Here is a 16,514-nt window from a genome sequence, read left to right on the forward strand (position 1 = left end):
CCAGCTCCATGTGACCAGTCACACTGAATCCTGTGCACAAGAAGTGAATCATACTGTGTGCTGCTTTCAGCTACTAGCAAATCTTTTCTGACTTCAGGATGGTGTTAACCACGATTGTGTCCAGACATCAATATCAGTTATTTAGCAAAGGTGAGGATTGTTACCATATTTCAGTCCATCCAGAGGAACATCTGACCTCTCATGACATTTTTCATAGCACTGAGTTATGCACCAATATGTGAAATCCCTGATCAGCTGCTACAGACTTTTCACAACAATCTAGTGCTACTTGCTCTTTGTTGAAAAAGAGTCACAGATTTGGTACTCCAAATTGCTTTTGCTTTTCTGTTAAATCTAATAGTAAAAGCCTATGTATTTAGAGTCCAGTTGTTTTGGGGTTTTTTAGCTCAGTTGATGGATGTTTAACTCGACATCACAACTCAAGATAAAGAGATGTTGAAAAGGTCTGCTTTAAAATTATGCTGCTGAAGGATTGCACTAAACTGACCCACACAGTCAAGATCCTCTGGGCTGACAACCCATCACAAACATTTGAATTCTCATTCTCAGTCCATGGTATCACATTGTCAGACTGATCAGATCAGTGACCCTCCACCTCCACGGGCATGGAAGTAGTATTGAAAGAGTGTTATTTGTGCTTGCCCTGCAAAGGGTCAGCTCTGCACAGATCTCTCTGCTTAGTCACAGTCTGAGTCTTTCCCACTTTGTGCCTTCACGATGTGCTAGTTCTACCCCTTTCTGAACTTGCCTTTCAATTGATGATATCCTGGGACAGGAATTATTATAAATTTAATTGACTTTTTGCAGTGTTATCCTCCTTTCATGCTTCCACTGTTGTATTTTGTCTCTTTTTCCTTTAAGCCATCTCAGCTGCTGCTGTTTTAAATCTGAAATATTTGTCAAGGAAGCTTCACCTTGGTTATTGCCTGTACCATTAGTCATCATCAGGACTTCTGAAGAGCTTGCATTATCCCCAAAAAAAAGACAACTAAAACATATCATTGTCTGTGCTAATTTTTTTGCAGCTGACATCATCAGTGGTGACATTACACAGACAGTCATTCTTTCCTGTTTTGTACTGCACTGCCAATGAGGACATGCTATGATTTTGGGCTTGATTCCTACTAGATTGTCCAGATGACTTTTTGCCATGATAACACATATTTCATATTCCTTATATCTTCTGCCAAGCTCTGACAGCAATATTTGACCTCTTTTTTGTTGCTGTTTATTAATAAGAAACAATTAAAAATTCATTAACTTCAATGATTAGCTTTGCCTTCAAATAATAGCAATTGAATTGAAATTGAATTAGCTGAAATTTTTCTGATATAGGATATTTACTACTATTCTTACTTATTTTCAGAAAATTAATTGGTTACCTTATTGGAACTGCCATCAAAGTCAAAAAACATGATCAACAGATAGTTTTAAATTTGTCTTTATTGCCTGTGCTCACTTATGTGTGAGGGAGAATGCAAATATTGGTGTCAGTGTATATTAACCAGGCAGGGATCAGAGTTTGATCTCTACTTTGACATAAAGCAATTCCTGTTAAATTAAAACACACAAATTCTGTACTAATAAGCATTACAACTTCCCTGTGGAGGACCATGTAATTTCACTGCCCTTGCAACCAGCCTTCTAACCAAAGCAGCATCCCAGGTGTGTCATAGGGTGTCACAATCAGCTCAGTCTGGTACAATTCCTGTTAAATTAAAATACACAAATTCTGTACTAATAAGCATTGCAACCTCCCTGTGGAGGTGACCATGTAATTTCACTGCCCTTGCAACCAGCCTTCTAACCAAAGCAGCATCCCAGGTGTGTCATAGGGTGTCACAATCAGCTCAGTCTGGTCTGAACACCCATGCTGCACCAAAAGGGATGTGCTTGTGCTCTCCTCTGTTCCTGATGCTGCAGCATTCCAGACATGGTGTCTCTCTGCCTCATTTTCTTGTCAGTTTTCCAAAGAACAAGTCTTTTCCTGGATGATCATGTGCTCTCATCATAGTATCACATGAAAAGGTTCATCACATGAAAATACAGTTGGTGAGGTGGACTGTGAGAGATCTTTGGTGTGGTGTAGGGCCCAAAGCATATGTTTCTGATGGTGGGAAATATAAATATTTTCTACTTCCTCTTATGATTAGGCTGTATGAAAATAGAAATCTTTCCTGTGAAAAGCCAAAAGCAAATAGAAAAGGAGAATTTCTTCACATGTTCTCATTTCAGAAAAAAAATATCAAAAATGCACTCACTCTAAATGGACACAGACAGCAATAATAGTGAAGCAGAAATCATCATTAATCAATACTCAAATTTTTTTCATTTCAGCTGAGATCAGTGTAGACCTTTTGATTTTGTAGTTCTTTCTCTTCCTTCTCAAATAAAAAAAAGATGAAAAATGGAAACAAGGCACAAAGCAGAATGATGAGAAAAACTCTAAAACTAGGTAACCTTCTGTTTGCTTTCATTGGAGCTGAAGTCACATCCTTACTCACAGGAACAGAACTTTCATATTGCTTTGTATTCTTCAGACTGAGATTATTTATTTATAAGAATAGTTTTTTCTCTCATCCCCTCCTGGATTTGCTCACACAAACCATCACAGGCAAGAATTGGCTTTTCGTTTACTCTATTTTTCCCCCCAGCCACCTGAGAGTACTGCTGTACACCTCTGAAACAGAGTAACCTGTCTGAAGATGGAGGCAGCACACCAAAATTTCCAATGAGGAATTGTTATGGTAAAAATTTAGACTAGTCTTAAAGAGGCAAAAAGATAAAAAAAATAACTTTATTTTTTAATCTAATGCTCCCAAGAAATACTGTGGGAGAGAGATGCAGCCACAAGAGCTCTTCTGATCAGTACAACTAATCTTTGCCAGTAAACACCTATCTGTGCCCAATCCTTCAGAAAGAATAGCTAATTTCATCCTACCTGTACTAAAATTCTGGTGGAGCAAAGCAGCAGCTAAACATTCCCATGCCTTCCACAGGACAAGAAACTTTTGTTTTTCCACAGGATAAAAATAACAGCAACCCCTGTAGTCACTGGTGCTGCTGGTGATGGTGGTAGCCTTTATAGGGCTACCATGGGGCAACCTCTCAGGGGACTTTAGGCAAAAACTGATTATTGTGTTCTTAGACCAAAATCCCATCGATGCAGGATGAGTAATGTGCTCTGACTCCATGATTTCAGAAAGCCGAAGAAATGCTTTATTAAGCTATATTATATTGCACAAATACTATACTATAACTATGCTGAAGAGATACTAAAGAAAACCCCTGACTGTCTGGCAACAGCCACAACACAGCTTTGACCCAACTGGCCAATCGATCCAAACATCCCTCACCTCTAGTAAACAATCTCCTTAACACATTCCCCATGTGCCAAACAACAGGAGCAGCAAGGAGAGATAAGAATTGTTTTCCCTTCTCCCTCTGTGCTGCCTTCTCCAGGAAAAATCCTGGGAGAGAGAATCATCTCTCTTTGTTCAGAGGATGTGAATACCACAAAATCCCACTGCAGTTTACAGCTGTAAATTCTGTCCTGACTTCAGTGGCTGGCAGACAAACCCCTCCCAGTGGCTCACAGAAGCTGACACCTACATCCTCAAAAGCATCAGATGTCTTTTCTTGATTTTTGGTTTGGTGATAGACCTCCAATTTCCCAGGCAAGGTCTGGAGATTGTGGGATGGCGCTCAGGAGTTTCAGTTTAAACCTCCTTCAGAGACAAGCTGGAACAATTTGCAGTCTGTTCTACTTGTCCAAGGAGAAAACTTTGTTTTACAGGCTTCAGGTAGCTGCCTAATACATTTTTCAGAATAGATGTATTTAATGGCAGTATCATTTTAATTTGGCTTATTGGCTTATTTAATAAGCAGCTCTGGAAAGAAATTTTCATTTGATCCTGGGTTCAAACAGATTCTTGTTTACCAAGGAGTCACAGTTTTCTTGTGAATGCAAAATCTCATCTTATCTCTTTTTTTTTGCAGCTTTTATAGAATTGCATTAGAAATACGGTTATGTTCTTTTACAGAATTAAAAAGGAAGAAGAGTTGAGAATCAGCCCTTAGATATTTTTTACTTAGCAGCTTGATTACTTTCAAATGCTAATTTTCTTTAGAATTTCAATTTTACTTCTCATTGTGGCAACACATGTCTGTTCTGTAACAGTGTAAATTATTAGCTGATTCACCAAATTCTTCTAGTCTGTTTTTATAGCATTTTGAAAAATGGTAGGCTGTTTTAGTTCCTTCCAGTATTCATTTTAACTAGCACATTCAGAAAATTCCCCAGCCATTTAGGGAAAACCCCACTCATTTTAACGATGTGATGTGAGGTGGATTTCACTAATTACAGTGTAGAAACCCATGATGCTGGCACTGCTTTGGATGAACAAACCATGCATGGTCTAAATATTCTGTGAATTTCATCAAATGTGTAGCTAAATTGCATGTGAAGTACTTCCTTGTAGGAGGATTGACATAAGGAAATCAGAATGTCTGTAATGCATCACAGCAGATGTTCTTTAGCCCACTCTTTTATCTATGGTATCATCTATTTATTTATAGAATATAGAAATTAGAGAGGTATAAATAAAATCACATTGCTGGTTTTCCAACACCCTGGTACTGAGATTTTCTCCCCATTTTAATAAGGGAAAAGGTTGCTTACCCTATGTCTTGTTTGAAATGTGACATAGATGGAAGATAACATGAACTCTGTCACCCTGTTTTCTTTTTTCTTTTGAAGCAGACTTTTCCTCTGATAACAATTTTAATGGATAATTGAACTTGTTGCCAAAATCAAATGCTGTTACTTTCCCAGATAAAAATTAAGCCTTATTCTGGGAAAACAAATCTGGTTTTGAAAGTTTGAATGGAATTAAATTTTACCTTTCCAGATTTCCTTCTGGCACAGTTCAAAGCTGGACTACATTTCTGTGATGTGACATTCTTCAAAGGCATTGGAATCTGATCCTTGTATCCCTTCTGTGGATGCAGACCTGTGCCTGCTCACAGCTCCCACAGCCCAGCACGGGAGGGCCACCAGCTCAGGGGGGACAGCACAGGCTGTGGGGACACTCTGACAGGGAGGTGCAGTCCAGCCAGAGACCCCAGCCTGCAGGTGCCTTCACAAGGCTGCAAAATACAGAAATGAACTGTTGTTGAAAAAGCCACTTTGGATCAGTCAAGAGCTCTGAAATTAAAGTCTTTTGACAGTACAGAAATGTTTCATTTCCACTGAAGAAAGTGAAGTATGCAAACATCATCAGACTGAAATGCATTGTACAGTTCAAAACAAAATTAGCTGAATTTTAAATAAAATTTGTTTTGCATACAAAGATCTAAAATTATTTCTAATTGCAAAATAAAGTCTGAATAATTATAAAAACATATTAACATAATTAGTTTATATTGAGACTAAAACATTCATTAATCATGAAGAATTGTAGTGCAATTTAAATACAAAGCCCCTAAATATGATCAGAAACATCATGATTCATCATTAGTGAGGTAAACCACTCTGAAACTTTTTTTTGGTTATGTATCTCTATCTAACTAGTAAGTTTCCCAGTCAAATAATGTATAGCAATTTCTATTTTACTCAGGAACCTGTGGAGCTATGCAGATTTGTACTCTTTATTCACTTCAAAGGCATGCCTGGCTTTATCATTCTGTCAGCAGAAATTCATTTCTTCCTTAATTTAAGCAAAGTCTTTCTTCACTAATGCACTTACCATGAACAGAGCATGATGGAATGTCACTCTTTATGACTGTCAAAACCATTTTATGATCCTTAATTTAATTTTAGGCTCTCTTCATGTCCTATCTATGTCCATTCAAGCAAGGGATTTTATTATTAGTATTGAAAATATATGACTGTGTATATTTGGTTACTCATGCTATGTGTTTTGTGTGGAAGGACAGCAACAATTTTAACAAGATCTGATAGCTGCTAAGATCTACTGAGGTTCTGTCAGCACAGCCTGTGGCCCTCCCTGGAAAAGGCTGGAGCATCTGAAAAGTAGACAGACATGGAAAGAAAACTGCAGAACTAGTTTGAAATCCTAACAGCAGTGCTATCCAATGAGTCTCAGGTCAAACCACCCAGGCCAAATCTAGAAGGAAATTTGGTTTAGTCATTATGCTGTTTTCCTGATTCACAGAAACAGGAAGCATTAAACCACCCCAAAATGGACCTGCAAGACAGGGGTCAGAATTAAATAAAAATCTATTTTCTTGGCTGATGGCCACATCATATCTCCTTGTTTCTGTTTTCTCTTGAGATCAGTGAGAATGAATCTTAACGTGTTGAAAAGCTCATTGTGTTAAAAATATGGCTTTACTGTAGATCTCCTAATGCCTTAGTGCTCATGTTCTGGTTTGGCTACTCCCAGACAGTCCAAATAAATCAGTGGGACTCAACCAGGGAAGGAGAGTCTGAATTTAGCTTATCAAGTTCTTCCAGAAAGGCCTCTACTTTATTTTTCATTCGGCAAAGCACATGAATGCCTGTGCTTTGGCCACATTCAATTGGATATTTTCTCTAGGAGAAACAAAGCTCTTTCAGGTAATGGTTATTGAATGTGTTTGGAGTAATCACATATACATACAATTAATATTCCTCAGCTGCAGTGAGGAAACAGATGTCAGCTCTACCTAGAATCCACACAATATTCATATTGCCTCTTTAGCTAAATGTAATTTACACTTGAACAAATATTGTACAAAATGAGAAGATTTTGAACAGTAAAACTGCAAATGAAAGGGTAAAAATCTTATATTCCCTTGTAAGATCATAAATCAAACACATAATACATAATGGTGCGTTGCTGATGTAACTTCTTTGGGTTTTTTTGGTTCAAGTAAACATAGTATTTGTGAATAATGCAGCAGAGGTGAATGCATACACTTCATTGTTTTAATGTATATCATTATGTATATAGTGCTGATTAAAAAAATAATAGGCATTTCCACTGAAACTATCTCCAGTGTTTTTGCAGTGTGGTTGTAAAAAACACAACACATCTGTGATGTGAATATTTTCTCCAAAGTATACTTTATCCTCAGGGAGCAGTGGAGAAAGAAATAAGTATTTTATCTTTCACTAGAAAGTCTGATACCAAATATCTGCTCCATCAGGGCCTGTGCAGTTTGGAGGACATGCCTGAGAAGGTGTGGTGTGAAGTGGAAGCTGGGTTCTGTTTTCAGAACACAACCTGATGTGTGGGGTTTGAATCAATCCACTGATTTCTGTACCTCTGCTTCCACGGTGGTGTAGGCTCCTCACACTTTAAAAATGGCTTTCAGTCTTCATGGTGCTTTTATGAAGCACTATTACCTGGATTGGCTTTTACTACTCTCCAAATTACTTGTGTGTCTGAGCTCTAAGGTGCTCTCCATACCTAATTTTACAGCTGCCTGGAGATGGAATGATTCGTTCTCTACAGACAGCAGCAGAAGATATTGGAGCATCACCTAAGGTCACATGGGAAGACTGTGGCAGTAGAGATGCTCCTGGGTATAACTCAGTCACAAGCCACAGCGCCATCCTTCCAAATACTCCTGGGAGTTTTTGAGTACACTAATATATTTGATCAAGTATCTGTAATAGTTAGGCAGCAGAAGATATTGGAGCACTCACCTAAGGTCACATGAGAAGACTGTGGCAGTAGAGATGCTTCTGGGTATAACTCAGTCACAAACCACAGCACCATCCTTCCAAATATTCCTGGGAGTTTTTGAGTACACTAATATATTTGATCAAGTATCTTGTAATAGTTATGACCACATTTTTTTGCTTTTCATGGTAAGCAGGATGAAACTTTAAATTCAGTTGTGAATCCTGTTGCCATCATCTGCCTCTTGTTTGTTCAAGATCAGACTACTGGAAAATGCTCTACATGGGGCTAATTTGAAAATATCTAATATTCTAATCCAAGTAAGGTATACTTGCAGTAATAATCATTAATCGAGAGTTGAATCTGTGCAAAGGGATGAATTGAAGGTTTATTTGAGTATGACTAAATGAAAAGAAATGAAGTATTTATATATATACATATATATATAAACAACACATTCCTGAAATTAACAGGCATCTGTTGCTCTAATCATAACGTGAAACAGGTGTCATAAACGCTGATCTGTTTTCTCTCTTAGTTAGCAAAATATCTGGTTTATACAATATTCCTTCTTAGTTTTGAACTAATGGTGATGTTTTAAGGGATGAAGTTGGGAGGTGAGGGAGGGGAAATTATAATACTTGATTTTTCCGAACTCCCTCATGGTGTTGCTAATAAGTTTAACTGTGGGTTTACTTGCATGAAAAATTACCTGAAGAAAATACAAACAAATTTTGTTTTCTGAAAATAGTTCATATTCTTATACTCAAATTCTGAGACAGTGTGTAAGATCTCCAAAGTATGGTGTGGTAATAAAATGAAAGAAGTGCTCAAAGAGTTGGAAAATATTTTTTTTCTCTGTAAAAGAAAGTATTCTCTTGAGAACTGAAGTATTTTCTCTTGAGTAAAGAAAGCTATTTTCAAGAGTAATAGTCATATTACTGATACTGAAGAAAATGTCCTTCTGCCAGCCATGGCATTATCTCAGTGGGGCTTTGCACTAGAAAAATGTCATTAGCTACAACACCAGGCACCACAAGAACAAGACATGCCATGTTTTGGAGGACAAGAATTTAATACTCATGATGTCCTTCCTTGCACAGAGGAAATGGCAGTATTTGAACCTGATGATATTTTCAACACTGGAAAATGACACAGGTCATGATGAGCTGTAATTCTTGTAAGAAGTAAGTGGTGATATTTTGGCACTGAATTTTCACCAGAAAAGACAAAAAAGCACATACAGAATGTGGAAAAGAATTTGAAATTAATAAAATTAGCCCAAAATTTTGAGAGTGTGAGATTAAAAACATCTGAGAAAACCACCTGGGGTGTATGGCTAATGTAGTACCAAGGTGGTAGTGAACTTAGCTCAACCCTTCACAGTGATCAGGGAGGTGCTGCTCTGTCCTAGATGGAGCTGTTGCTTGAAGAACCTGAGTTTTACTCAGTAAATTTGGTATTAGTCTCGGCTGCAAGGTAGTCCACTTTTTATTCTGTATATTCTAATATTCCAAGGGAGGAACTTCCTGAGTTTATGAATCTGCAATGTTTGGACTATGTCTGAATGATCAAAAGAGACTGATTTGTCTCCCTCCAGTGAATTATCCCTTTCCAGAAAACCACAGTGGCTGCAAGCCGTGCTCATTTTAGATGCAGGCTCAGGCATGTTTACATATTTTCTCAGTCATTTAAAATTGGCTTTATTTTCTCTTGCAAAAAATGCATTACAGTCATTGTACCTTAATTTAAATAAGGCTCATGGGACTGTTAGCTATAGAAAAAAATAGTTTTTGATATGAAAATGTAACATCCCACTTTCTATTGTTTTTTTCTTATTGAAGATATGAAAATGTAACATCCCACTTTCTATTCAAGTTAAACATAGAAATTAAGAAAGTCTGATCAATTGTTGTGGCTATGATTTTTAACCACTTATTTAGCTTACTATTAATCCATCTTCAGCTCCATGTTCTAGTGCCTCATTTAATAATTTTATTTGTATGGAAGTCCAATTTACAAATAATCTAATTAAAAAATTAAGTTGTTCTAGTCATTCAGAGCAATAACCACAGGAAAGATGGAAGTGCAGAGAAATAGAAGTTATGTGGACAATAAAAAAATATCCTTTACATAGCTACAGATAAATGCTTAATCTTAGTTTTACAAAAACAGACTCATTCTTCAAACTGATGTATTTCAAAACATGTCAGATTTCAGAATATAATATAGTCAAGTATTACTGAAATGTGACTTGACTCAAATTGAGATAATTACAGACTGTTTCAACAATTTCTCACTTGTTTTGGCAACTGGACTCAGCTGAATGACTGCAAGGTAAAGACCAAATTCAAAATAAGCTTTTTTTTAAGGAACATGCTTGTTAAAACTTTAGCAGAAATAAGCAGAAACATAAGAAAGTTTGAAAACAGAGGAGTGACACAAAAACCACCAGCATTCTGTGCTGAACTTTTGGATTATTTTCCCTATCAAAGAAATTAATGAGATTAACATGTTGTTCAGGATAGTTTCTACACTGTGTTAAATTCCTACCTAAATGAAGGGTCATCTTAGACAGCCCAGTCATGCACTTGGAGGGATGACTGTGGGAACAGGATTTAGGTGGATGTAAGTTTATGTGGAAGGGGGTTTTGCTGAACTGATTATCTCATTGATCAGACCAATACTGCAAGAACTGCAAGAGAGTGTCCCACTGTAAAACCCCTCAGCAGAGACCCCAGCTGCAGGCTGCGGACAGACAGTCCTGCTTCTCACCCATCTGGGCAGCCCCAACTCTCACAGGATTCAGTCCAAATTTTTTTCCCCAATTTTCAGTTTCAAGCAGATTATAAATCCTTTCCAAGGTTATGCATTTTTATTTCAGTATCCAAATTCTAAAGCTGCTGTATTCACCACCTTTGTTTCCGGCAGAGCAGAGTCTGCTGCTCTCAGCTCTGTCAGCTCTGGGCTTGATTTGTCTCCAGCAATTACCAGGAAGGTGGTTGCTATGCTGCACTAATGAAAGGAGCAACCATGTTTCCTTGAAGGCAGTATAAGCAAGCATAAATAAACAAATTCTTTGTGGTGTTAATAGTGTAAATGAGATATTATTGCAACAGAGAAAGTAAGATATTAACCCGTTTTAGAGGCTGGATAGCTATCAACCTTTCAACTTTCTACGCAAAGCTTAGCTTGAGATGGATAACTTTTTTGGCAAATATTTGTATTATGAGTTTTATAGAATTTTCTCCTTCATCTTGAGGTGTCACATTTTTGTTGTGTTTGTTCTTGTTACCATATTTTTGGGTGGACGTGGCCCAGGCTGCCCAGAGAGGCTGTGGCTGCCCCATCCCTGGAGCGCTCAAGGCCAGGTTGGATGGGGCTTTGAGAGACTGGTCCAGGGAAAAGTGGCCCTGCCCATGGCAGGAGGGTTGGAATGATATGATCTTTAATGTCTCTTCCAATCCAAACCATTGTATGGTTCTATGATTTTTCCAGTGATGGTCTGTCTCCACAATTTTGCTGGTTACTGTTATATCAATGACAGGTGCATAGATGAAGGTCCATGGCCAAAGCCAGGAATATAAGTTTTAATTTTAAAAAATCATGTTATGTTGCACTGAACCTTGTCATCTCTGGTTCACTGAATTTAGCTCTAAGTGTGATTTTTTCTGAGAAGTAACCGTAAAAACTGTATCACACATTGTCGTGTTTGTATTTCAGTGACTTTGCATCAGTTTTATTCAGGATGTTGGAATTTTTTTAAAACCACCAGATATACCAATGAAGATTTGAAGGTCATGCTGTGTTTAAACTCATGTAACACCAATAAAAATGGTATTTCTGACAAATGAAATCTCATTCACCCTACCAGCAAAGCACTTCAGTGTCTAGAGCAGGCTGTGCTGTCAGATTTTCTTGAGGTGCAAGTAAATCCATTCCACTTCCAACATAAATGCAACCTCACAAAACAAGCTTATGCTAAATTATGAAATAGTCTTACAATATTAGCACTGTGTATTGCATTAAGGTGGGAAACTTTGGTGATCATACTACCTCATCATGGAACAAGCTTCCATCACTGTAACAAAGTATGGGAATTATCCTGAAGAGTGACTACTGTAAAGATACTAACCATGTGTTATTACATATCTGTAGGTAGAGGGTGTTACTTACTTGAATTATTCAGTGTCCTTTTAGTACATCTCAATATTTCTGGAAAATGCTGAGCAGTTTTTGCTAGTGGCTGCAAAATTATAACTTTTGTCTTGTTACTTGGTTAGGACAGAGATATATTTCTTTTTGGAGATACTGGGCACTGAAAACATTGATCCAGGATGAATTGAGGAACAAAATAAATGCAGCATATTTTAAAGGAAACTTCTTCTTTGCTAGCTATTAAGTATATTTGGTGTTTTAAGAGGAAAAATGGAATACCACATTGTAAAAATACATTAGTTGGACACACTGTAATTTCTTTTCTTATCTGATTTCTGATTCTGACTTAGCACACTACAAACTATTTTCCTTTTCTTCTCTTCCTTTATTTTGCAGTTAACTTTGACCACTTTCAAATATTGCGGGCTATTGGGAAAGGGAGTTTTGGAAAGGTAAGAATCAATTTATTTTTGCGCAGCTTAATGTCTAATAGGGAATACCTTTGTGTTTTTCTGGCTTGATTATGGTGAAAGAATATAGCTTTTGTAACCTTTTCCTTCTTAAGAACATCTAAGCACCAGTATGAACTGTCTCTTCATTAAATTATTTATATTATTCATTAAAAATAATTGAGCAAAAATTATTATAATAATTAATTATCCCAAATGGAGATTAGCAGAGCTTAGAAATCTGTCCTGGAAACAAAAATCAACAAAAAGGTAGGTACAGACTACTTCTTTAGACAGTCCACCAAGTGATCTTGTTCTTAAATCTCTGAGCTTATTTGTGTCTTTAAAATAATTGCAGTATTTTGAAGGCATTTTACATAGAATAAATCCTCTTGGGACTGTGTAAACTGACATACAATATAATTATGATCATTGAGTAAATGTTTGTTCAATTCAACAGGATTTTTCTGAAAGAGAGAAGATTAATGGTTTGTTTACACTTGAGCAGACAACATTTATTTCCTACTAATAGTGATTATAACAAGGTTTTAAATCTATAATATAAAGCCACATAGCCACATATAATACAAATAAAAAGCCACAAAGTCTGAGAAAATGCTATTTAAAACTATTAGAAACCACTTCTCACAGGACTACATGTGAAGGTGAAATATAAGTGATACTTGATCAGGTGACTGATCAAACAACAGCTGTCTGGCTCTTGATTTCAATGATTTCAATGATTCCTGAGTGTATGGCAGCTCAGTGCTGGTGAGGCACTTCTGTAGCCATACATTAAGAACACACAAAGGATTTTTCTGGTTCTTGGCCTCCATGCAGAACAATGACTTTAATTTTAGAGAGGCCAGAAATACTTCTTGCAGAACAGCATGGTCCTTCATGGCACAGTCCTTATTCAATTCAGTAGTTTTCAGCAGAAACCCTCTTTGAGGTCAATAGAAGTATATCCTGCTTGGGCAAAAAGGTACTTAAAAACCCCTTAAAATCAGGGCAGCAGAGATCTGTCGTTGTTTATTATCACAATACAGAGGTGGAATACCATGTCAAACTAAATGAAGGTCCAAGAGTGAAATTTATGTACAGGAAAAAAAGTAAAAGACATATCCAAATCATGTTGACCCTCACAGAGGAATAGCTACTTAGATCAGAGTTCAGCATTTTTGGCTTCAAATTGCCCACTTCTGAATTCACTTGACAAAATTTTTAATATACAAACAAAACTTGTTTCATCAGAATTTCTAACCTGCCCTCTTCCAATGTACTTGGAATTATTAGTAACAGGAATATACTAAACATAACTAATGTAAAGGTCTTCCACAAACAAACAAACAAACAAACAAACAAACAAACAAACAAACAAACAAACAATTTCCTGGATTTATGAAGACCAAAGCATAAGCAAAAAGCTGCTATCACCTTGGCAAAGCAAGGTCACTGAAGCCAGAAAGCTCATTTTACAGTAGTGCCCTGCACCTTGCTGGGGCACCACTGATCCCTGCCCTGTCTGTGCCTCTTTGGGTGTGCAGCAGACAGTACCCCAGCTCTGTGCCAGTGTCTGTCTGCCCAGACAATACCCCAGGTATTATCCCTGGGGTGTTATCTGGGCACCTGCATGTGCCTGCCCAGCAGTGTGGGAACTGCTCCATGGGTGGCCACACACATTCTGCCACAGCTTGCCCATCATTTGGCATGAACAAAAGAGCAGCCAACTTACACAGAAGCTGTGGCTGAGATGGTGCTAGCAGCCTCAGACCTCACCTCCTGTACCTGTCCCTTAACAAGGCGCAACCTGGGCTCTCAAAGGACACCTCTGAAGTGAGCTTGGTTTTTTTCAGAAAAAAAGAGCATGCTTGGGGTTACTCTACCTACCCTCCTCAAAACTGCTGTGGTGTATCTTTTCCTGAAAAATATGCAACAGTTTATAGGAGATGGCACCTGCTCTTAAGGTGTCCCTAAGAAGAACTGGGTACAGAGCAGCAGCTGAAAGCAGGTGGCCACTTGTCAGAAAAGACAACAACTTGAGATACAAAGTGTTTGGTACCAAACGGCCTAGGAGTTCCTGTGACAGCAAATGTGACTGTGAACTGGAAATGCCAAAGGCAAGGCAGGGAGCTGATTTCTGAAGCCAGCGGGGGGACAGGTGCCAGCTGCTGAGGCAGGCAGCCCCGTGGAGGAGCTGAGGTGCTGAGCATCACCTTGAGCTCTGTGCACGAGAGAGAGCTGAGCAGCACAGGGGTCTGCCGTGCCAGATACCTCCTGCAGCAATATCCTGCACAGGCCTGCGGTTGCTGTGGCAACCAGAGTAATTTAAGAAATATTGAGAGAGAGAGACAGAGATATTGTACCAAGAGCGATAAAATAAAAAAAAATAGAGCATGTCTTAAAACATCCTATTGCTCTCAGAAAACAGAAAAGGCCACAGAGGAGCCATAAAGGAAGCAGGCAGTTTAAGAAAGCGTGGTACTGAACATGGTGTTACACTCTGCAAGATGCTAGAGCACAGCAGACCCCGAGCAGTAAACACCCTGCAATAGAGATTAACAGTCTTGCATCCTTTTTTGACATTTTCTGCTGCCAGGTACTTCCAGAAGGACAATAATAGGAAAAGTTGCCAGCAACGAGGCTTCTAAATGAACAATAAAGGCAAGACTGACTCACAGAGACAGACATTTGAAATGGTGACTGATTTACCATGTTTTGCTTTTGGCTATGTTATAATAGGTCATTTTAAAATGGGCTTCTTTCTTTCCCTTGCCCATGGAAGGAAAAACAAGGTGATTTGTCAGAAGCCTGTACTCATCTGGGAAAAAGAAACCTGTTACACCAAGAACGTTCCTGTTGCATTTGACAACTGCAAAATAAGGATTTAAGTTTAGAGGGAGCTCATACTTTAAACATGTTCTCTGAGGATCGTGCAACTCTATTTTCACCAATATAGATTCCCCAAAGTGGGTTCACAAGAACCACACCTATATAAACTGTAAAAAAATTAGATATTTCTGTAGAAATACAGAAACTTTCACCAGTTTTCTGAGTGCCGTGGACAAGAGTGGATCAAAATCAACGAAGCCTTCATAAAGTAGGCTTGTTTTATTTTCCTGTATGGTGTGAAAGGATGGTTTTATTTTCCTGTATGGTGAATGCTCCTTTGCAAGGGCAGAGACAGTAGAAACAGGGACACATGATATGATAGAAGTGCTGTCTCCTGCTTCATCTGGCTATTTTTTTTCAATATTGTTATATGTAGAGCCATCACTCTTTTCAAATAAAATATTGAAAAAATTATATATTTGAAGATCATCCAATAAGTACAAAATGAACGAGGACTGAAATACAAGAATTCTCATTGTCCTTTAGTGCAACAATAACCACATAATTGCAGGGTTACTGCTGCAAAATAATTTGTATTCAGGTGTAACAACTAGTTCTCAGAGATATTATAGTACCAATTTTCTCTGACTTCTCTGTTCATGGGAGTAGTTATATTAAACAATCTAACATCCTTAAATTGAATTCAAATTATAATTTCAAGGTACAAACTCTTCTGTTTGTCTAAGACGCTGAGACACAAGACTTAGTTCTGATTAATTTGCTTGAATAAAACAGTGACTTCCTGTGATGAAGTAAAATTGAAATTACAGTCCTGTAAACCATATGGGAGCCCAGAATCATGTCTGCACTGACTGAGGGTAAATACTATGCAAAATACTTCAGAAAAAATATGCTTCTATCCTAAGAGCAACATAGCACACAACTGCAGAATATTAATATTTTTTGACAGTATTATGACCTGGTTTTTTGTTTGAGTTAATATGAAAGGATACTAAGCAGATGCTTTGGCTGCTCCAGATGTCATGTTTTGCTCAGGGGAATCTGGGAATGAATCTCCCTGTTTAAAGGAAATCCCCTGGCAGCCTAAAGACATCCATTCTCCAGCTTCTTTGAGTAAATCTTGCCAGCTCTGCTTGTAGGCTAAGACTATGAGAACTAGTTTTTCAGAGCACATGGGTAGGACAGACAAGGGAGCAGTATTTGGGTAGGACAGACAAGGGAGCAGTATTTCAGGCAGATGCTCAACAGCAGGTTCATCAATTCCCATCTGGAGTGAATCTGATTTCTGTCTTGTAGCCCTCTGTGTTGGGTGAGAGCTTCTGCCCGTGCAGTGCCACAGCCCCTTTGCTGGGCTGGGACTCCTCATGGCAGCCAAAGCTGCCCCATCTCATCTGCTGATGTG

General features: G+C 38.0%; 1 protein-coding gene across 1 annotated transcript in view; it reads left to right on the plus strand.

The window, feature by feature from the left end:
• The window catches only part of STK32B (serine/threonine kinase 32B), a 159,142-nt gene that overhangs the window by 17,077 nt on the left and 125,551 nt on the right, over positions 1 to 16,514 (plus strand). The window contains exon 2 of the mRNA XM_039728892.1: positions 12,207 to 12,262. Coding sequence (XP_039584826.1) covers positions 12,207 to 12,262 — 56 coding nt within the window. The remainder of the gene's footprint in view (positions 1 to 12,206; positions 12,263 to 16,514) is intronic.

This window comes from Passer montanus, unplaced genomic scaffold, assembly GCF_014805655.1.
Source record: "Passer montanus isolate IOZ18808 unplaced genomic scaffold, ASM1480565v1 scaffold67, whole genome shotgun sequence".
Taxonomy (NCBI): domain Eukaryota; kingdom Metazoa; phylum Chordata; class Aves; order Passeriformes; family Passeridae; genus Passer; species Passer montanus.